Source organism: Schistocerca cancellata, chromosome 6 (assembly GCF_023864275.1).
Source record: "Schistocerca cancellata isolate TAMUIC-IGC-003103 chromosome 6, iqSchCanc2.1, whole genome shotgun sequence".
Taxonomy (NCBI): domain Eukaryota; kingdom Metazoa; phylum Arthropoda; class Insecta; order Orthoptera; family Acrididae; genus Schistocerca; species Schistocerca cancellata.
In genome coordinates this window covers 172,109,043-172,133,410 of record NC_064631.1, presented here as the reverse complement: position 1 = coordinate 172,133,410, position 24,368 = coordinate 172,109,043, and the positions used below count along the sequence as shown (strand labels likewise).

Below are 24,368 nucleotides of genomic sequence, written 5' to 3'. Positions count from 1 at the left end.
CACGTGGGGCGTGAGGTCTCCACAGTACATCGATGTTGTCGCCAGTGGTCGGCGGAAGGTGCACGTGCCCGTCGACCTGGGACCGGACCGCAGCGACGCACGGATGCACGCCAAGACCGTAGGATCCTACGCAGTGCCGTAGGGGACCGCACCGCCACTTCCCAGCAAATTAGGGACACTGTTGCTCCTGGGGTATCGGCGAGGACCATTCGCAACCGTCTCCATGAAGTTGGGCTACGGTCCCGCACACCGTTAGGCCGTCTTCCGCTCACGCCCCAACATCGTGCAGCCCGCCTCCAGTGGTGTCGCGACAGGCGTGAATGGAGGGACGAATGGAGACGTGTCGTCTTCAGCGATGAGAGTCGCTTCTGCCTTGGTGCCAATGATGGTCGTATGCGTGTTTGGCGCCGTGCAGGTGAGCGCCACAATCAGGACTGCATACGACCGAGGCACACAGGGCCAACACCCGGCATCATGGTGTGGGGAGCGATCTCCTACACTGGCCGTACACCACTGGTGATCGTCGAGGGCACACTGAATAGTGCACGGTACATCCAAATCCTCATCGAACCCATCGTTGTACCACTCCTACACCGGCAAGGGAACTTGCTGTTCCAACAGGACAATGCACGTCCGCATGTATCCCGTGCCACCCAACGTGCTCTAGAAGGTGTAAGTCAACTACCCTGGCCAGCAATATCTCCGGATCTGTCCCCCATTGAGCATGTTTGGGACTGGATGAAGCGTCGTCTCATGCGGTCTGCACGTCCAGCACGAACGCTGGTCCAACTGAGGCGCCAGGTGGAAATGGCATGGCAAGCCATTCCACAGGACTACATCCAGCATCTCTACGATCGTCTCCATGGGAGAATAGCAGCCTGCATTGCTGCGAAAGGTGGATATACACTGTACTAGTGCCGACATTGTGCATGCTCTGTTGCCTGTGTCTATGTGCCTGTGGTTCTGTCAGTGTGATCATGTGATGTATCTGACCCCAGGAATGTGTCAATAAAGTTTCCCCTTCCTGAGACAATGAATTCACGGTGTTCTTATTTCAATTTCCAGGAGTGTATATCCCGCAAGTGTATTTCAAATTTTTGACCGAGAAATGTATTCCAGATATCTGTCAAAATAAATGTGGATTAACATGTGAAAGACTAATAGAGGTCCAACACACTAAACCCTCGTAGATGGTGGTTTTGCTTTAATAGTCATACGTAACTGACAGTAGTAAGATGAAAATCAAACATCCTTTTAGATATCAAATGAAGAGATTAACAGAAATTTCAGGACAGAGCAGGCAAACATCGATAGATTCGCGGAGACTGCCAACCTCTAACATACACACACACACACACACACACACACCACTGAGGGAGAGAGAGGAGGGGAAAAGGGGGGAGGTGAGAGAGGGAAGTACGGAATGAGAAAGAGAAAGCACTGAAAGAAGTACAGAGGATTTTAAGTAAATAGAGAAAGGAAAATTGCTTTCAAAGATCAACAATATAAGAAGGGATACAGAACTGATGATAATGACAGAAAAATTACCATTCTTCCTCACAGAGACTCTGCAACAAACACAAGGCACAATAGGTCAATATGAAAGAGATATCGGACCAAATTGATCTTATGTACAACTCTCAGACATTAAACATTTATAATAATAAAGCAGTATCTACAGTAGTAAATTTTTTAAAAAAAATTCTTAGATTCAGTTGGCCACAAATCTTTTTTCCAAATTCCAAAAGAACGAAGCCTTTACTTAGAAACCTCTGTAGTTATCAGTGAAACACTACATGGCACAAAATGAAAGGTAAATTTTAGTTGCATAAATTTTAAAATTAAAAAAGGAGCCAGCAAAGGCAGACTCTCTCCATTATTTTTCAGCACAATCTTAGAGAAGGTAGTCCAAGCGCCGGAGAAACTAAAATTACAGATTAGAATCAACCAACGAATCGAATCACGAAATTTTATTAACTCATGAGACTGCTTGTCTCTTGAAAAAGATGCGGAGATCCTACGTCAAAACATTCAAACAACACAAAAACAAATAGAAATTACTAAAGAAACGGCAAAAGAGTAGGTCTCAGTGTATTATTACGAGGATTGAATAAAAAGTAATGCCTCGATCTTCGTTAACTGGGGTTTGGATGGGAATGTTTTAATAGATAAAACGCAGAAATAATCCTTAGACTGTGATCTTTAATTACCAATATTCACTTTTCCACATAATTCCCAGCTAATTGGATACATTTCTGCCAACGATGAACAAGTTTTCTGAAGAAGTCGACGGAAGAAGTCGACACTTTGTTTCCGCAACCAAGTCTCACAGTTCTCTCAACGTCTTCATCAGAAGAATAATGGTGACCCCGCAGATTGTCTTTCACTATCGGGAACATACGGAAGTCAGACTATGCTAAATATGGACTGCATGGAGGATGCCGCAAGGTGTTGAGATTCAGTCTCTGAAGTTCTGCTGTGGTGGCACGTGAAGTGCGTGTTTTTGCATTGACATGCTGAAGGAAAACATTTCCCTTTTCCTTTCGGCCACTTGTTAGCCGTCGTTTCAGAGTTCGCAAAATTGTGATGTAACGCTCTGAATTTATTGTTGTTCCACGATCAAGGAAGTCAACATGGATAACACCATCTGCTTCCCAGAACACTGTGGCCATAATCTTTCCAGCTGACGGCTGCATCTTGAATTTCTTTTTCTGGGGCGAGTCTTTGTGTCGATATTCCATAGACTGACGTTTCGTCTCCGGGTCATAATAGTGTACCCACGTTTCGTCTCCTGTCACAATTGAATGGAGAAAGGCGTCACCTTTATTCTCGTAACGTGAGAGGAGTTCCTTGCTAATTTCAAGTCTTTGCACTTTCATTTCAGGAGTCAGCATCCGGGGTACCCATTGTGCACAGATCTCCCCATAACCAAGCAAAGCAATAATATGACACCACACGTTCTTGTGGAATGCCGATTGTGCATGAAGTTTCTCTGTGAGTGATACGACGATCGTCGTGAATCAATATGTCAACATTTTGCTTGTGAAACTCGGTGATTGCTGTCACAGGACGTCCAACTCTTTGTTTGTCACGTCGCCCAACGACGCACAGAACTCAAATCAACAATCATCATAAACTGCATTCATTCTCTGATGAATCTCCTTTGGGGTGACAACTTCTGCTGTCAAGAATTCAGTGACTGCACGTTGCTTAAATCGCATTGACCGACCGTCTGCGCAGGGTTTCATACTTTACAATGTAACAACTGTTCCGTGATAAGGCTTCCCGCCAACTGGAGCTGTAGAGAACAGGCTATGGAACAAGCCAGTGCCTGCCGCATACCAATGCTGCCAACTTTCAATCAACCCTCACTCGGCAGAGTGGCCTTTACTGCCGGAGTCCTGATGTATGTCTGCCTCTGACGCGTCTTCACAGAAGGAACGTCTGGAGTGGAGTCATCGACATGGCACCTGGGCGGTCGAACAGCCTGATCGACGTGGTGCTTCAGATTCTCGACTCGGTTCAAATGTCGAGAGTTCGGTGACAGGGGAGTACCGTAAACGCATCCTGGTGGTCTCCAAACACCGCACGTATACTGGTAATGGTAAAACACATAGCACTGTCCTGGTGCTAGATGCCATCGTGCTGAAGAAAAAAAACTGCATGTAGGGCTGAACATGGTCCCAAGGATACATACACATTTTTGTTGCTCAGTTGCGACTTCCAGAATGATGAGACCACTGCGACGAAAGCATTTCACAGACCAAAATGCTCCATCCACTGACCTGGACCAGTTACGACAACTGTTGCAGAACCATGCACGCCAACAGATATCTCTCAGGCTGAGTGTAAAACTTGATTCAGGTAAAATGGCCACCTGTCACCACTCAGTGAACGTCCAGCTACGGTATTAGTGTGCAAATTCCAGTCTTCGTCGTCAGTGAACAATAGTCAGCATGGGTGCATGAACCAGACGCCTATTATGGAGGTCCATACGCAGCAATGTTCATTGAGAGGACACTATTGGGAGACCCTTAGTTCATCTGGAAGGCCTGTTACTCAACAGTTGCACATCTATTCACCCATACTCATACCGTCGTTCACCCGTGAACATGGCCGGGCGCTGGTTTTGGATGATGTCATTTTACCATGCTCGGTATATTTTAATCACGGTTGCACCCAAACAGTATAGAAACTTAGTCGTTTTAGAAATGCTTCCATCCTTGACCTGAAAGCCAATGATATCCCCCTTTGGGCGTTAGATAAATCGCTTCGTTTCCCCATTACGACAACGACTACAAAATAACAAGAAGAAGAAGAAGAAGAAAAAAAAGAAAGAAAGAAAGAAGGAAAAGAGAGCGTGGCAGGAAAAGATTAACGGAACAGATCCAACTGCAAAGAACGAGAATAATCGTGGAAGACGCGTTTTGACAAAGTTGGTAAGTCGAATCACTGACCTATGAAGATGCTGTAGGTGATAATGATGTGGATGAACGAATTGGCAAAACTGGTGAGAAGGAGCCCCGACACTATTAGACAGCCCCCGCTGAAAGCCACTTGACGTATACTGAATTTCTTCAGCAGCGGCCCCGTGAGAAGACCTGAAAAAGACGTACACAGTTACTTCTGGAAATTTGTGGACAAGAAGCATACATGATCTCTCTAAGGGGAGCTGGAGGTGCCTATGCTTTCCATGTTAAAATCACTAAGTTTGAGGAACATTTATGAATAAACTACCAAATATAAAAATTTGAATTTTTTTTACATATTAAGTGGTTTAGTATTGCAGTTATGACAGAGGGATTTTGGAGTATCTTTTCTAGTTTCCTTCCAATTATTTTTTTTATTAATGACCCAAATTTCTTTACAAATAATTGCTTTATAATTAAACTGAAATGAAACTACTGAACATATTGCCAAATGGCTGTGTAAAATGTAAGTTTGACCACTAGGAGTGCTGTATAAAAATTTCATCTCTCTAGCTTGAGTGGATTTTGAGAAAATGTTCCTTATATTCGAAAAATTCTAGTTTGCAGGAAATGGCTATCAAAGTTTCTCAATACATTCCTGCACTATAGTATGGATTATCAGGGTCTTCTTCTTCATCCTCCAAAAGCTTCCTCTTCTGTCTTCTTTTCTGGCCTGTTGTTCCATCATACTTCATATGCCTTTCTCTTCTTTCTGCTCCTCTTATCCTTTCTCTGTCAATATTTCTTAGTGCTGGTACAGTGTTCACCCCATCTGTAAATCCTAATGCCTTCAGAACTTCACACTTCACACTGTTCCCTTGGTTGTAGGTTGCTATTGCATCATAAATGCCGAAGTGCAGTGTTTTTATGCTTACAAACACCCTTTTAGGAATCACTTTCCAAATCAAATTGTTTACGCTCTCATTAGGATTCTGCGTCTTTCCGTGTAGACATTTGTGTAACAATTCTGGCTGTGCAAAGTCATGAAAAATTGGTTTTATTGCATTTATCACAGCTGCTGGCAAACCATGTTTGTGATCATAGTCCTTTTTTGCATTATATTTGCACCAGGAATCTTTTGGGCACAGGCTGTGTTGAGGGTATTCATTGGAAGAGGCAGTATGAAGGAACAATGCCCACACTGCTTTTCGCATGTCACTAACATTACTACTATTTTGCCTTATAGCATACCCATAGTATCTCTGTAGACGTTCAATCACCTCATCAGTAAGCCTGCCTCTCCCTCCTATTGTCTTTCCATCACTGAGCTTACTTGAACCCAAAGTTTGTTTGAGCCTTCGAAGCCGTACACCTATACGTTTTTGCACATGCCCAATGCATTCCAACTTTTCAACTACAAATTCATTTCCATATGGTTTCAGTTCCTCTATAGTCTTGAAACCTTTGGAGTCACCATCCCCAAGGTAGTATTTGTACCTTCTTTTGCTTCCATGACCAACAGCATGCCTCCTATTGAAAATAAATCATGTCGTATGTGTATTTTCTCCATTACGCTGTACTGAATATAAGTTAAGCAACTTTGTATTACGGCAACGTTTTTGCATCAAAAAACAAAGCACATTGTATTGTTTCTCTTGGGTTTGCTCTAGTGTAAATGCTTATTCGCTGGTACGAGTCAACGATGGAGCCAGAAAGTGAACCTCCTGCGCATTGTTTGAGAATGTGCATTCGCTTGCTTTCACTCGTGTTCGCTTCGACGTAAAGGGCGCTTATAAATGATGAACGTTATCTGCCTGTGACAGTGCATTTCATAACATGTTCCTCACAGTCGTTTTGAAACAAAATGCTTGCTCGCAGATACCGAAATGTTGCGCAGTGCAAGTTTATTACATTCCTGTCTTACAGAAAAATATGCAGAAAAGAACGCACAACACACTTGCTATAACGTGTCACCGATTCCGCGTTGGAACGGTGGCACTGCTTGTCCAGTGGGAGCACTTCGCATTCGACATTTACTATTAACCAAGGAACGAATATAATCCAGCCACTAGCTACATCCTCCCCGGGTGACGTATTAATGAATCACGCCAGTGGCGTGGAAAGAATTGCTAGAACATTGAGAAGGAACGAATACGTTACAGGCACGTAAATAACACCGTGACCGCACAGAGCTATCTGTGCATAACAAGTTGCGAGATGGAACTCTAAAACTATCTACTGCAGCAACAACGTACCTATAGTATTGATTTGTTTGAAATTACTGAATTTTTTTGCAGCAAGAAGAGAAACATCGTAACAAAAAGAAAATAATTCTCTCATTCCTATTCAGAAACAAGGTGAATGGCGAAATTCGCTTTTCTTGAGGTGAACCCAAAAATATTAAAAATTTACCCTGAAATATTAAAAATTTAATAGGGTCCAGCGTGGAACGTATTAATTGATTAATAATTACGAGTCACTAACGGTATTATTTTAACAGTATCGTTAATAATGGCACCCCCTACCATGTTCTCAGTTCATAAATCTCTTCGCGCGTCATTACAGCTAAACAAACTCGATCCTGCTCTTTCATAGACTATGCGCAAACTGCTACTAAGGCTGCGTTACATTGGCTGACTTTTGTTTTGTTCTGGCTCTGAAAGTATTCATCTTAGATACTCACGCCCGACAATCTAGCGTAAAATGGACTTGGGAATGATCGCAAGTGCCCCCTCTAGTTACTCACGCGACGGGTATTTAAGTGTACACAGTTGGATACTACAATTTTACTCTGTGATTAATGCTCCATACTTGATTATAATTAGGAGAAACCATTACCCAGGGTAAAGTATGGTGTCAAAACACACAAATCTAACCATTTAGTTCGAAATCGGCACATCAAATGTAAGAGAACGTACTGGACACTCATCATTCAGATATAGAATCTGTGACAGTAGCGGAATGTAGACTTGCATCATAATACCATTGCAGAAGTTTCAGATGTGGTATTTGTGGAAGGTTAAAGGAAAATAATGGCAGTCAGACGTTCAAGCATATGGCAAATTGGTGCGACATACTTCTGTGAAGCACGCACTTTGTACTACTTACGTCATCACAGTTCACAAAAGAAAGGTATGTTAGGTAAATTGCTACAGTACAAGCACAAATAATGGATTGAGAACTAATGAATATTACATGTAACTGACATACAGTGGCATGAGAAAAGTTCAATGGACATTCGGTACCAAATACACTTGACCATCGCCCAAGAGGACTCTCCTACAGGGACAAACACGTGACATCACCATACCCCTTCCCTCTCCCAAAATACACCCTCGCTCCTATCCTCTTCACACCAGCCTTCTTGTGCCTCATATCACCCTTCCACTTTACCTTCCCGTGACCTCTCCCACTGATGACGGCTCTTACTAGCAGTTGCATAATGTATGAAAGAGTTGTCGCTAATACAGGTATGGATCACAAGAAAAACACTGAGATATGCAGCTCAATATATTATGAAAGACTTTGCTACATTGCCATAAAATAAAGAATAAGAAAGAGAGAAAGAGAAGAGGGATGCTCGGCGGTATGGCGGGAACTATAAATTGAAAACGTTCATTTAAGAATACCTTTATATTAAAGAAATTTTATGGCTTTTTTTCCCAGTCGTATAATAGACGTTGACTTCTAGGGTCGCACTGATACTTGGCTTCGCGCCGCGCCACATGCGGACCGCGGATTGTTCTAAAACCTACAAATCTATGGCGATATGGGCTGCCTCTTAAAATACTAATTCTATAGCTGTTTGAAAATTCAAACATTGAGACGTTGCAAAGGGCTCCAAAGAAAAATGTGTTCAACAGTCAGTTCGTCTCACGTTAAGTATTGTTGTTTGTTTGCATCAAACCAAGTTAAATGTTAATCGGTAATATCCAATACAATACCATACTGCCCTACTGCTTAGCACTGAAACAAATATTTAATTGATGTTTTATGTTATCGAGACACGTTATATCTAGAACGAGGCTATATCTGAAACAGAACTTCGATTACATTTGCAGTAGGTACTTAGACTTGTTAGAAATTAGATATTATCTACATCTAAATCTGCATGGATACGCTGCAAATCACATTTGAGTGCCAGGCAGAGGGTTAATCGAACAACCTTCACAATTGTCTATTATTCTAGTCTTGTATAGCGCGCGGAAAGAATGAACACCTACCGTATTTACTCGAATCTAAGCCGAACTTTTTTCCCGGTTTTTGTAATCCCAAAAACCGCCTGCAGCTTAGAATCGAGTGCAAAGTAAGCGGAAGTTCTGAAAAATGTTGGTAGGTGCCGCCACAACTATCTTCTGCTGTTGAATATATGTAGCGCTACACAGGCATGTTTTGCAGGCACAAAGATAAATACTAGCGCCAAAACCCCTGCGTCAGTAAATAAATTAAAAGGAAAGGTAGAAGAATGTAAACATTATGCCAAGTATTCTTTCGTGTTTGCTGTTATCTCATTTAAATCCTGTCTGCCTAATAAGCTACGAAACTAGAGTGAGACAACAGCAAACGCGGAAGAATATACATGTCATGTCATGTTTATATTCGTATTATTCTTATGCTGAATAGTGATACAGGCTGAAATGAAGCACGACATCAGACTAGATTTTTAAATCTAAGATGACTCTAATTTCTGTGCAGAATGTGATGTACTAAAGAGGCGTCTGCAAAGATTTTCTAACGGAGAAAAATTTTCGCTAAACTCTCGTTCAGAACATCTTCCATCATACGCAGTCTATTATTTGGTTCTTGTTGATCGTTATCAAAGAAAGCAGCAGTGTAAGTAACAACAAACAGCAGTCTCTTGCCATTGTTTCGCTTATGAGACAATTCCTCTCTTTTATATATCTGTACTGTAAGCCGCGGTAGCGCGCACAAAATCAAGCCATGCCACGAGCGGCGACAGGTCGTAAACACTCACTATTAGAATGCGACAAACAATGCATGACACAGTACAATAATGCAGTTTCAGCTTAGAGTGACGTAAACACCTATAACAAAAAGGACGGCACTTATCAGATCAAAGCAAAATAAGCAATCGATTCAAACCAGACGAACCACGTGAAAAAGGAAGGGTACCCGTACAAATCAGGACGGAGCGCCTGACACTTAGCAATGGCTACTTGGTAAAGCTTAACTGTTAAGCTTACGACTCGAACCAAACTACTGTAGCTTTATCCTCATCCATTCGACCTAAATTGTGTCTCATGTTACAATAGACCAACTTTGTTTCGATTTGGAGGTGCGGTCTAAAGCTTTTCTCTCCCCTTGAATTTCGAGTCTCAAATTTGAAGTGCGGCTTAGATTCGGGAAAATTATTTTTCCTTGATTTAGAGTCTCATTTTTCAGGTGCGCCTTAGATTTAGAAAGCAGTTAGCTCCTTAGATTCAGAAATTTAAGAACGATGTTGGACGGACTGATAGAATTAGCTGCTCCTTCACGTGATCTCTGAAAGAGGGAAACTAGTAAAAAGAACTGTGGAGTATTTCAGTCATTACAGAAAAATCTTAACCTTTATACTAACACTATGTTTAAATAAATAACTTTCAAATCTGTGCCTCCGTCAAAATCCAATAAAATACCAATCATTACTACAGGGCAGTTTTAGACGAGTCTTTCCGCCAGTTTATAATCAAGATTGTTAGTTACTCAGTCTGCTTACCGTGAAATGAATCATGATTTGCAAAACAGTAATATGAATAATAATCTCCTCTGTCACATAACAGTTTTAAGTCCATATGAATGGTCTGAGAAGCTAGGTACGACGTAAGAAGAAGAAAGTATAATTCATCTCTGCAAAAAATGCCAAATAAAAGGAAAATTATAAGAACTTTAAGGAGTATACTGGAAGATAGCCCTGTGATCTGCTGCCAGTGCTTTGTATTTCAGAAATTGTTGCTATATTATTATTGTTACCCTATGCATCAATTTCAGTAGTACACATTTAGCAAAACAAAGAAATATATATATAAAATGAGCATGTGAAATTATATACAGTACACAAGTTTTAAAACGGCTCAGACTACACTCGGGTGTTGATGGACTCGATCCAGCGGAGTGCCTCGTGGGATGCTTGATGGAGCTTCTCAGTGCCACCAGGGAAGCGTCTGATTGGCCATTCGTTCACAATGTGGCCCATTGTTTGGGTGTCACCACAGTCACACACACTGTCTCTTGAAAAGCCCCACTTTGTGCATGTTGTATTTGCACCTACCCTCTTCAGTCCGACATCTGTTTAACTGCACCCACACCTCCCTTGGTTGGTGGAAGCCTGGAACTGGAACTGTTGGATTGTCTACAAGTTCGTGGTTTCGGGTTCTTGTAGCTTGCCACTCACGTTTCCACTCTGCGTCCTGGTCGAATCCTGTGGATAGCATTTGGACTCCCATTTCATATGCTGGTCTTCTAGATTTGAGGCGTTTCATGTGCTGTGAGAGCAAATGGTCTAGAAGAGGGATCGAGTTGTTTTCAGAAACTTGCTAACAGAGGTTGTAAAGAGCAGCCTTTCAACGGAGCTCCCGTGGACAGATGTTTGAAAGCACTGGTAGCCAGCAAGTAAGTGTAGACCGGACTGTACCACTAATTACTCTCATAACTGAGTTCAGTTGGACGTCTACTTTCACTACGTGGGCGCTTCGGAGCCAAAATGGTGCACAGTATTCTACTGCAGAGTATACCAGTGCAAGGGATGCTCCTCGGAGGACTGATGTGGTTGCTCCCCGTGTACTGCCTGCCAGCTTTCTCACAAGGTTCACTCGTGTTTGTGTCTTCTTGGCCAAGTTGGCAAGGTGTTTTTTGTATGTCAAAGCTCTCCCAGGTATTTTGGGGTATCTGACTGTGCCAAGAGGGCCGAACTGTGGACTGTTCTTTGCTGATGAAAGGCGATTAGAGGGGTGGAACAGGCTTACCTTGGTTTTAGAAACATTTGGTCTCAGTCGGCATGTCTCAAAATACTCATAAGGTTTAGTAAGGCGGTTAATTCGGGACATTGCTATATTAACAGCTAAGTGTGAACTCTCGTTTAGCTCCATAAATGAAACTATAATCCCTTTAAGAAATGCCTTTTGGTGGATCTTATGTTCGATACGATTTTCATGAATGTAACGGCACCTATGCTTTTTCCACTCGACCCACTGCCGAAGGTGAAACCCTGGCAACATCACTTCGAGCCTTCTGGAAAATTTGAAGGACAAGGTGAGTACCGCCAGTTTAATATTGCATCTAAAGCACTGGTGGGAACACAGCAGTATGTGATTAGTAATATAAAATGGCCTCCGACTGCATCATGGTTTTTGTTACATGATAGATCTCTGAAATTCCACCCCTATCTTCAGATGCACCTTAAGCACATATATAATCGATGTTAGGTATTATTTTCCCAATCACAGTTACATTCCTATCGAAAGTAATCCTGAAACACCCACATACATGACGCCTCTTTGAAATGACATCTTACTGCTGGGCAACAGACTACCATAATGATAAATCACCGTGAGCTTCATAGACGTTTTGGATGTTCAAGGTTTTCTTCGCTAATGTAAGACGAGTCAAGAATTTGGTTAATCTGGTAGCCTCATGACATCAAAACAGTGCACCATTTCCACAGGCACAAATTTTAGTTGTAATCCCTTTTACTACAGTGCAGCAGGCACAGTACTCTCACACAGTCTGTGTAATTAGTGATTAATGTTCGCCTCTGACTTCACACTCACCAAATTGTAATTGTTCCATGTCTGTAATAAGTTGTAATTTTACATTACAAATTTTCAGCATACTTCCCCACGTTGCAGCAGTTGAACTCACATAACGGGTTGGATCCAGTTCGTAAGTTTTGAGACAGAGTGCGCGAAAATTTTCAACGGCCTCAGCCAGTAGCAAGTTATTGATTATAGGTTGGAATAGTTATTGGATTCAAATAAACACCGCACCTTACGTGTCATTAGGTATTCAAATTCTGTTATAACGGCTCTATAAATCATCAAGTTTCTGAACGTTTGAATTGACAGCGACCGTTCGTCCAACAAAACCGATTCTTCAGTAACATACTCATACGGAATCAAATCTTTCTTATTATTATAGTTAAAGTGTTAATTGGCGCGGAATTTTTTTCTTCTTATTCTCAGTTCACACTCTTTCGTAGAGAACACGTCATAAACGTCATGGAGCTACAAACCGAAATTTTATGTCGCAATGATGTTACGCTGTGATACTTTGAGTAAACGAATTATACTTATTCATGTTCGTGGCATTCACAGAAACATGGACTTGATTTATTTTGAACGTTCTATTATGCTCAGTTTCTTTCAAATACTCACATAAGTTCGTAATTAGAAAATGAACATCGTAATTCATTACATTAAGAAGCACAAGTAGCATTGTAAAATTAGGTCCGTGATTTAAATTACAGTTCCTTAGAAACTGCCAGCAACATGATAATGATCTGTCTGTTTCAAATCAGTTTGCTTCCAGCATTCCTTGCAGATGCTCCCAAATTTCTGGTGTTCGTAACGCTACTGCCTCTTTGAGCCTAGTATTCACACCTTTGTTTCCTATCAAAAAAATTTTATGCATTCGGCGACCGGACAAAGTTGTTTGTTAAACAACTCCCCCATTCAATTACAACCCTGCTGTAAGGTCTAGTGGTCTAGCAGTAAGACGTGTGCCAGGAAAAAGATAGTTTGAGGGACTGAATACCGATCGGCTCACTGAGATTTTCAGTCCGCTATTGATCTAGCTTCTACTTCTCAACGACTTGAGGAGTCGTGAAGAACGATACGTGGTTCGGATTCCGTGTTAAATTGTAGGTCACTTTTTCCCAGTTGGATAACCGCGTTGATTTAGGAACACACAACTTGCTGAAGTGATGTCCAATTGAAAGAATTGCACCTATTCATTAAGCCATACGATACTATTTCACCCCAGTAAAACTGAATCTCTCGATATATGTCACAGTGCAGTTCATGTAAAAACCACTATAATATTGTTCAAGCACTTGAATGTAGTCGGTAGCATTGGCTGTAATTTGCACTCATATCTGCATGTAAGACAAGCATTAGCTTTAATAGCTTACTACACCTGTCAAAATTTGTTGTGGTATTAAACTACGGTCACGATACTGTTTTCCAGTTTGACTTGCTAAAAATCAGATAGATGTGCAACCTACTTCTCTTTGGAATGAATGGGACTCAAACAGAGACGATGAAGAGTATTGTTACTACAAGGATGAGAAATATTGTTATTACAAGGAAGTTTCGTCGTTTACTTAAATGCAGGAGATTAGAAGATTACCGTAGCCATGATTTGAAAACGAATAACTTGCTGTTGGCTGATGTCTTTGAAAATTTCCGCATACTCTGTCCAGAACCGCTTGAACTGGATGTGACATCAGCTGGTTTAGCGTGGGATGCTATGCTAAAAATTATGAAACTGAAATTGCAATTTTCTGTGACGTACAAAAATTACAATTTGATAAGCATGGTATCACAGGTGTTATTTTTACTGTTTGCCTAGAAATTTTGCTGAAAACAACAGGCAGCAGCTTAATAGCTAGTATAATGAAAATAACATCCGATCTTATATTACGTATACACCTCGACATAATTAGTCTCTACAGCTAGACAATGAAGCAGCACATACTACTTTCTAATTCTGCGTGGCTGTCTGCAAAAATGGTGGACCGTTTCGATGTAATGAGCATACTACGGATGATTACATTTTAGAAGTAGACCACGAGTATCCTAAAAATATCGATGAATTTCACTCTATCATTATGCCAAAAAGAAATCAGAGTGTTCATAACCTTTCGAGCACTGCCAGAAATACTGCGATTTATATCCTTTACGTAAGTTCTGGGTGTATTCTTTGAATGTAACGCAAATAAAAACTAGAGTGTTAGAATTCTTCCGAGCACAGCGAAAAATATTGCAAGCTATGCCCTTTATATACATTTTGGTATACTTTTGAGCAACACACAGAAAAAAATTAAGAGCGATTGGATACTGTGGAATATTGCAAGTTACCAACTGCACGTTATTTCTTGGATAAATATGTGTCCATGTATTGATGCCACTAATATACCCAGGTAAGTTGAAACCTACATAAGTGCATGGGACGAAAACATGAGGGCATTCAAATACTTTTTAGCACTTTCAAGGTAGCTACATTGTGACCGAACTTCTCATTTTAATGGCCTCTAAAATACACTCCTGGAAATTGAAATAAGAACACCGTGAATTCATTGTCCCAGGAAGGGGAAACTTTATTGACACATTCCTGGGGTCAGATACATCACATGATCACACTGACAGAACCACAGGCACATAGACGCAGGCAACAGAGCATGCACAATGTCGGCACTAGTACAGTGTATATCCACCTTTTGCAGCAATGCAGGCTGCTATTCTCCCATGGAGACGATCGTAGAGATGCTGGATGTAGTCCTGTGGAACGGCTTGCCATGCCATTTCCACCTGGTGCCTCAGTTGGACCAGCGTTCGTGCTGGTCGTGCAGACCGCGTGAGACGACGCTTCATCCAGACCCAAACATGCTCAATGGGGGACAGATCCGGAGATCTTGCTGGCCAGGGTAGTTGACGTACACCTTCTAGAGCACGTTGGGTGGCACGGGATACATGCGGACGTGCATTGTCCTGTTGGAACATTAAGTTCCCTTGCCGGTCTAGGAATGGTAGAACGATGGGTTCGATGACAGTTTGGATGTACCGTGCACTATTCAGTGTCCCCTCGACGATCACCAGTGGTGTACGGCCAGTGTAGGAGATCGCTCCCCACACCATGATGCCGGGTGTTGGCCCTGTGTGCCTCGGTCGTATGCAGTCCTGATTGTGGCGCTCACCTGCACGGCGCCAAACACGCATACGACCATCATTGGCACCAAGGCAGAAGCGACTCTCATCGCTGAAGACGACACGTCTCCATTCGTCCCTCCATTCACGCCTGTCGCGACACCACTGGAGGCGGGCTGCACGATGTTGGGGCGTGAGCGGAAGACGGCCTAACGGTGTGCGGGACCGTAGCCCAGCTTCATGGAGACGGTTGCGAATGGTCCTCGCCGATACCCCAGGAGCAACAGTGTCCCTAATTTGCTGGGAAGTGGCGGTGCGGTCCCCTACGGCACTGCGTAGGATCGTACGGTCTTGGCGTGCATCCGTGCGTCGCTGCGGTCCGGTCCCAGGTCGACGGGCACGTGCACCTTCCGCCGACCACTGGCGACAACATCGATGTACTGTGGAGACCTCACGCCCCACGTGTTGAGCAATTCGGCGGTACGTCCACCCGGGCTCCCGCATGCCCACTATACGCCCTCGCTCAAAGTCCGTCAGCTGCACATAAGGTTCACGTCCACGCTGTCGCGGCATGCTACCAGTGTTAAAGAATGCGATGGAGTTCCGTATGCCACGGCAAACTGGCTGACACTGACGGCGGCGGTGCACAAATGCTGCGCAGCTAGCGCCATTCGACGGCCAACACCGCGGTTCCTGGTGTGTCCGCTGTGCCGTGCGTGTGATCATTGCTTGTACAGCCCTCTCGCAGTGTCCGGAGCAAGTATGGTGGGTCTGACACACCGGTGTCAAGGTGTTCTTTTTTCCATTTACAGGAGTGTATTAAGCTGTGACTGGCTGATTTTAATAGTACGCTGTGATTCGCCAGAAAGGAGAGGAGGGTAGGTAGGAAAGGGCACCGGATATATGGCACAACTTGTGTAGTTCTGCCACCTTAATTATTAATTTTCCACCCGGTAGTGTACTTAGTTTAAAAATTACACACCATGGCCGTCTCTAAAGTTTTACAATTTCTCACCATTGACACCCTTAATTTTTTAAATTTCCCACTATCTACCATCTTGGATTTTTAAATCTCCCGCCATCCACCATCTTTATGTCACGTATTCAGTGCCACTGATAACATCATTGCCCTTAGATATAGGCAACAATTGTTTTTCTCTCGGCCAATAGGCATGCGGGAAGAGATCCCAGTAGTTCATAGGATATACTACTCAATGGCATCATGACAAAATCTGAAGAAGTTGGACAACTTTGCACAACTTTTTCAGCAAGAACTCACTATAACGCATTGACTCTATGGAATACAATATTCACTAGCAAGAGTCATTTATCAAAATATAACCTTCATTTATGTAGACTGAGAGTTTATGAAATTTATTTATTTATTTATTTATTTATTTAACCTGGCAAGATTAGGGCCATCAGGCCCTCTCTTACATCTAACCAGGCATTCTACTTATTTTACATTCATATGTTTTAGTAGGCATGTTAAACTACATCTAGTACAAAAAGTGAAATAAACAATTAGAAAGGTACACCTGGAAAAATACATGCATATAGAGTTTATATTCGTAGATCATGAGTACTGTTATAATTAGACATTATTGAAGAGACAGATTTTAGATAAGAGTGCTGGCAGCAGGGAGTATGAGGGAGACTCATGGTGAAGGTAGGAGAAGAACAGAGAGACATGATGAAGAGGACATGATGAAGAGGAAGGCATCTCAGGAGCAAGATAGGAGACGCTAGCTTTGCTATTTGGCCTTGTACATTAATTTTGTGGAGAACTTTATGAGGATGATAGTAGGAAATGCTTCAACTTCTTAAAAGTAGCAGGAGATGGAATTTTGCGCAAGGTAAGGGGCAGTTTATTCCAGAGGCGGACAGCGGCAACTGAGAAGGAGTTTACAAAAGTTTTTGTTTTGTGAGTGGGCACAATTAGGATACCAAATAAGAGTGACCTCGTGTTTCAATTATGATGGCATGACAGGTTTTTAATCTCTGGAGCAAGGTACTGGGGTGCTTGCGCGACAAGGAGTCGGTGAAGTAGACATACAGTGAGGTAGTCACGCAATTTGTCCGGCCGCATCCACCCTAGCTCGGCGTATGAAGCACTAACATGATCATATCGGCGAATGTTGCAGGTGTAACGCATACAGGCATTCATGGTTAGCTCTAGCCGTCTTTTGTTTTCACTACTCATACCTTGTCGAATCACATCACAATAGTGGACGTTCGGTAGAACGAGTGCTTGCACGAGCTGGCGCTTCAAGTCCTGTGGAAATATGTTCCAAAACTTTTTGAGAGCATAGAGACAAGCAGACGTCTTTTGTCACACTGCGACTGTATTCTCCGCCCAGTTGAGATGCTCATCCAAAGTTACACCCAAGTTCCTCACTGTTTTCTGATATGGTATTGGAGTACCGTCGAGCAGAATAGGAGGTAGCCGTTCGCGGAAATCTGAACTTATTAATTTCTGATGGGCTATTAAGATTACTTGCGTCTTATTTGCATTTAGTTTAAGCCCCAAGTTTTTCGCCCATGTCACTACTGAAGACAGATCATCATTCATCTGAGCGATTGCAGTGTTTACATCTTCAGGTCTGACGCTTAGGTAGAGCTGGAGGTCGTCGGCATAGAAATGATATTTACTGGAGGACAGAACCGACGAAATATCGTTGACGTATAAAGAAAACAAAAGTGGTCCTAAGACTGATCCTTGTGTCACTCCTGAGGAAACATGTTTCCAGGAAGATTTTTCATTTACGCAGACAACACATTGCTGTCTGTCTTTTAAGTAGATTTCAAACCATCTCATTGCACTATCAGAGAAATTAAGCTGTTGCATTTTTCTGAGCAATATGTCAAATTTAACAGTGTCAAAAGCTTTGCTGAAGTCCAGTAGCGTCAATATTGTTGCCTTTCGATTGTCGATGGTATATTTCAGGTCATCAGTTACTTTAATTAGAGCAGTGTTTGTGCTGTTATGTTTACGGAAACCGGATTGAAATGTGTCATATAGGCTGGATTCATGCAAATGTTCAGTGATTTGGTCATGAACAATGTATTCAAGTGCTTTGGAAACAGCAGGCAGTATGCTAATTAGTCGGTAATCACTAGGCAGTTGCGGCTTTTCGATCTTAGGGATGGGTCGAATTATGCTTCTTTTCCATGCAGTGGGGTATATTCCGTTCACGAGGGGAAGAATTAAATATGTCAGTTAAGACAGGTACTAAGATATCGGCAACATTCTTAATCATGGTTATACCGATACTGTCATTGCCTATCGCATCAGAAGTGATTCTCATTACTGCTTTGCTTGCCGTATTTGTTGTTACATGTTTTAGATGGAAGGTATCGTTGTTAGTTATCCTGTTTGGGGATTCTTGTGGACGGTAATTATCAGCCGTAATGGTATTCACAGAGGTGCAGAGAAGAATTAATTTAATTCGTTAGCTGACACATGAAAAGTAGTTTCCGATTTTGCCTTTCCGACCCCCAAGCTACGGAGATTCTTCCATAGAGTCGTGGGCGTCAGATCGCTGCATACAAGGGAGCGAGCGAGCCTGATTTTTGCATTGCGAATGCATTGTTTCACTCTTTTCCGTAGCTTTCTATATTCTTTGAAACGCTCGGGTTTCAGATCTGCCTTGAAACGCCTGTGGGCAGCATCCCTATTAGTCATCATTTGACGTAATTCAGCTGTCAGCCATGGAGCAGGAGATTTTCTTACACGGATTGTGCACATAGGTGCATGTTTGTCATAGAGAGCAGTGAGTTTATCACCAAGTTCATTAATTTTGTCGTCTATTGTAGGTTCTCTGATCATTTGATGCCATGAGATTTCTGAGCAATCGGCTGTTAGAGCGTCAAGATCAATACGTTTCATGTTCCTACAAGTTATGTAAAGCGATTTGATCCTTGGGGGCTGCACAGAGTAGGCCAGGAATATTACATCATGTGCTGAGAGGCCAGGGGCTGATGTTTGACCAACATCTCTTACTTTGTCAGTCTGTTTCGTTGCGATTACGTCTATAAGAGTATGACTGCGCGCCGTATGGTGTGTAGGTTGTAATGGAAGAATGTTCATGCTATTGCAACTAAACAGTCTTCTTAGGTTTATTGCGGAGGGAGTGTCTCTTAGCAGGTCTATGTTCAAGTCACCCATTACGATGATATGTTCGTATTGACTCTGAAGTGAATGTAATTCCGACTGGAAGGAACTCATTGAGCTTATTTTTGGCGGCTTGTACACGACGCCAGTTAAGAATTTCCGACTTTGTATATTTATTTTAATGAACACGTATTCAGCCTCTTTTTCTTCAGCAGGATTTGGCGTACATAATACTTTCGCTTTGAGATCTGTTCATATATACGCGCAGACCCCGCCCCCTCGCATTTTTGATCTGTCTGCCCTAAGAAATGTGTACCCTGGGAGATGAATAGATGCAGAGGATATGTGTGGTTTCAACCACGTTTCGGATAAGAGGATTACGTGGTAGTTTAGTTGGTAGAAGAGGAGGCTAAGTTCTTCGTAATGTGCAGGTAAAGAATGGATGTTGCAGTGAGCTGCTAAAAGCTCTGACACGTTCCGCTGAGCAGCCTGGAGTAGGGTGGCAGACTGGTTTGTCCCTTTGTTAGGCACTACCTGCCGCGAGGGGCACTGGGCGGTGCTTCCGCCAAGTGACATAACACAGGGGTGTCCGAGATTTTGCGCGCCCTGACTCCGCGAGTACCGAAAGAAAGGCGACTGCAAGAGATTTCCTGAGGTTGCGGGAGTATAGAAAATGGATTAGTGGTATTCGATGCAAGGAGAATATGACCAAAATAGTGATGGCTGTGTGTCACTGTGTATCCTATGTCGTAAGAGGAGAAATGTAATTAGCGTATTTGAAACAGCTTAGGGTGGAAGTAAGGGAAAGGGGAGTGATTTAAGAGGCCGATGCTGCCAGCAGAGAGAAGTAAGCTTAATAATTAATATATTACCGTAGGAAGCTAGAATTAAATTGAAATTTACTAAAGTGATACTGGTAGTGATTATTGTAGGAAGCTACAATTAGATTGAAATTTGCTAAATTGATACTGATAGTGATTTTTGTTATGAACAATTGAAACCGAAGAGATGGGTGATTAATGAACTAAAGGAGAGACTAATAATTGCAATAGAACTATTACAGAATGGAAGAGAATAAACTGTGGAAATGAAAAAAGTATTAGCAGTAACTAAAAATAAGTAATGGTTAGAGCTACAGACACAAAAAAATAGTAAAATGTTAATACAGTTACAAAAACAATTAGTTGAAAGTACAAATATGGGCATAATTAAAAAGTTAACACAATTACAAGACTATATCTGAGTATAGGGCTGTTACAATTTGCAAATGGTGTTAAGTTTGCACTTTTGGCTCGAGTAGCTTCACTTAATACTATTCAGTTCTGTCATGTTTGTGACTGTCTTCTTTCCAGCTGCTGTCTTAATGATTACTTACTCTGCCATCCTGAGTCCACACATTCTGAAGACCGAAATGGGATATGGCACTGTTTAAAATCTTTACCCGTTCGTGTGTCAGATCTTCCCTTATTGTAAGCCCTGTCCTTGCTAACTTCTTCTTCTGGGTAAAGATCTCTGCCCTTTCTCGGTATGAGAAAAATTTAATTATTATTGGACGAGGTTTGGTAGCACCTGGTAGTTTTCGTCCCACCCGATGGCTCCTGTCAATGTCTGCCTTGGTCACTTCAACGCCTAATTTTTCACGCGCAACCTGTATAAGCAGGTTGTCTGTGTCTTCTTCCTTATTTTCTGCTACTCCAAACAGTCGTAGACTATTTCGCCTTTGGTACTGTTCTAGCTCGTCTGTTGCGGCAGATAGTTTCACCTCCAACTCTCGTGTCTTTTTCTCGTATTCAGACACAGACATTTTTAGTGCTGTAATTTCGGCAGTATTGGCCTCAACAGTTTCACGCATTTTGGCCAATACTGCTGCCGTTACAGTATCTGATATAGTACCTGCTATCAGATCGAGATTGTTTTTATCGCGAAGCGCAGCGTTTACCTCAGAGCGGACCAGCTCCGCTATACCGGGAGCCGCGGCCGCACCTTCCGCCAAGAGCAGACCCGCCGCACCTGCTGCTTCCCCGCTGCTGGACGCGCTGCTGTTGACTCTTCTGTTTACCATTTTCTCGAAGATATTGGCGGAGCACAGAAAAAAAATAGCACTACTGCACAGAACAATGTTGTTTACACGATTTCCACTTGTACTAGACAACAGCACCTGCGAGAACACCTTCGAATTCAACTAAAATTCGCGAGCCGAACTTAACACGTGTTACACTGCAGCCGCCATGACACGATCGGTTTCTAACTTTTTAGCAATTATCTTCAGATCATAAAATATGGTTACCGAGTGTAAACTATTACATGCTGAGCATCCCAGTAGTGACTTGATCTAACGACAAATTACTTGATTGTACAAGATGGGTCGGAGAATGCCCTGTAACACTATTTTATAATCTGAGGACGACTGCTAGCACAATCGAAACGGGTCATATCGTTTTATGAAAACACGACTGGAAAAATAGAGATATCATCGAAAGTGAAGTTTGCTTTTCCACATTATTGACCATGTTCAACAACGTGGATTAGTCAAATACCTTTAGATTGAAACTTCACATATTCTCTTTCGGATTCGTCGTAGTATTGTCAGTCTGGAGACTCAGTGAAACAGCTTTCCAAAATAATTTATGCCACTAGGTATCACTTGCAGCAGTGTTTGAAGCACACTCACCAGAGAACTGCATGACTGCCATCATGGTGTTCATGATGACGGCAGCGCTCGTTGTGTTGAATCCTAGGGACAGCATCTTGTCTCCAAACAGTATGCTGAATATGGCGACCAGGCATTGACCAGTCATCTGGAAGAAAAAATGAAATATCACCTGGTTCTGAGCATGACACGAATGTAGATAGCCAAAGTTATTCAGATAATAAGGACTTAACGATACAACAAGTAAGGGCTATAGAGATGTAAATTGGAAGGTTAACTATCTGCCTGGGACATCAAGACCACCGGTCACAGAGTTTACACTCTCTTTCCTAATATTTTTCACTAGTATGAAAGCACTATCATTCAAGAAAATTCAGACATGACTTATGACTTACCAACACGAAGACAATAAAAATAAAAATTTAGAACCATTTCCCATCAGTTCTGTGTATTCGCTGTTCCTGTGCATTTTATACCCCAGTATGTATTCTGTTACATAACGTTCCAACCGAAAAAATTCTTATATATAATTACAAGCAGTGACAACTTCACTCTTCCCGGAGTTGTTACCTCGAGTAATCGTGAATATCAATCCATCAAGAGAAATGTTATGTGGGCTACTGGTAAGTTTTCGTCAGCTTATGTAAAATAAGGAGATGGACAAAATTAAAGTCTATACTCATCCTATATATACTATACTTTGTACAGAATATCGATTGGGGCTAAGAATTGAAAGAGGAAACCGCCTGGTAGAATTTTGCGCAGTGCATAACTTAATCATAGCTAACACTTGGTTTAAGAATCATGAAAGAAAGTTGTATACATGGAAGAACCCTGGAGATACTAAGAGGTATGAGATAGAGTATATAATGATAAGACAGAGACTTAGGAACCAGGTTTTAAATTGTAAGACATTTCCAGGGGCAGATGTGGATTCTGGCCACAATCTATTGGTTATGAACTGTATATTAAATCTGAAGAAACTGCAAAAAGGTGGGAATTTAAGGAGATGGGACCTGGATAAACTGAAAGAACCAGAGATTGTACAGAGTTTCAGGAAGAGCATAAGGGAACAATTGACAGGAATGGGGGAAAGAAATACAGTAGGAGAAGAATGGGTAGCTTTGAGGGATGAAATAGTGAAGGCAGCAGAGGATCAAATAGGTACAAGACGAGGGCTAGTAGAAACCCTTGGGTAACAGAAGAAATATTGAATTTAATGGATGAAAGGAGAAAATTTAAAAATGCACTAAATGAAGCAGGCAAATAGGAATACAAACGTCTCAAAAATGATATCGACAGGAAGTGCAAAATGGCTAAGCAGGGATGGATAGAGGACAAACGTAAGGATGTAGAGGCTTATCTCACTAGGGGTAAGATAGATACTGCCTACAGGAAAATTAAAGAAACCTTTGGAGAAAGGAGAACCAATTGCATGGATATCAAGAGCTTTGATGGAAACCCAGTTCTAAGCAAAGAAGGGAAAGCAGAAAGGTGGAAGCAGTATATAGAGGGTCTATACAAGGGCGATGTACTTTAGGACAATATTATGGAAATGGAAAACGATGCAGATGAAGATGAAATGGGAGTTACGATACTGCGTGAAGAGTTTGACAAAGCACTGAAAGACCTGAGTCGAAACAAGGCCCCGGGAATAGACAACATTCCATTAGAACTACTGACGGCCTTGGGAGAGCCAGTCCTGACAAAACTCTACCATCTGGTGAGCAAGATGTATGAGACAGGCGAAATACCCTCAGACTTCAAGAAGAATATAATAATTCCAATCCCAAAGAAAGCAGGTGTTGACAGATGTAAAAATTACCGAACTATCAGTTTAATAAGTCACAGCTGCAAAATACTAACGCGAATTCTTTACAGACGAATGGAAAAACTGATAGAAGCCGACCTCGTGGAATACCAGTTTGGATTCTGTAGAAGTGTTGGAACACGTGAGGCAATACTGACGCTACGACTTATCTTAGAAGAAAGATTAAGGAAAGGCAAACCTACGTTTCTAGCATTTCTAGACTTAGAGAAAGCTTTTGACAATGCTGATTGGAATACTCTCTTTCAAATTCTGAAGGTGGCAGGGGTAAAATGCAGGGAGCGAAAGGCTGTTTACAATTTGTACAAAACCAGATGGTAGTTATAAGAGTCGAGGGATATGAAAGGAGGGCAGTGGTTGGGAAGGGAGTGATACAGGGTTGTAGCCTACCCCCAATGTTATTCAATCTGTATATTGAGCAAGCAATAAAGGAAACAAAACAAAAGTTCGGAGTAGGTATTAAAATCCATGGAGAAGAAATGAAAACTTTGAGGTTCGCCGATGACAC

The 24,368-nt window shown here is 42.1% G+C and overlaps 1 protein-coding gene across 1 annotated transcript in view; it reads right to left on the bottom strand.

Annotated features, from left to right (window-relative positions):
- The window catches only part of LOC126191458 (monocarboxylate transporter 1-like), a 128,425-nt gene that overhangs the window by 43,685 nt on the left and 60,372 nt on the right, over nt 1-24,368 (bottom strand). The window contains exons 3-4 of the mRNA XM_049932335.1: nt 22,054-22,180; nt 4,458-4,601 (exon numbers count right to left, since the gene is read on the bottom strand). Coding sequence (XP_049788292.1) covers nt 4,458-4,601; nt 22,054-22,180 — 271 coding nt within the window. The remainder of the gene's footprint in view (nt 1-4,457; nt 4,602-22,053; nt 22,181-24,368) is intronic.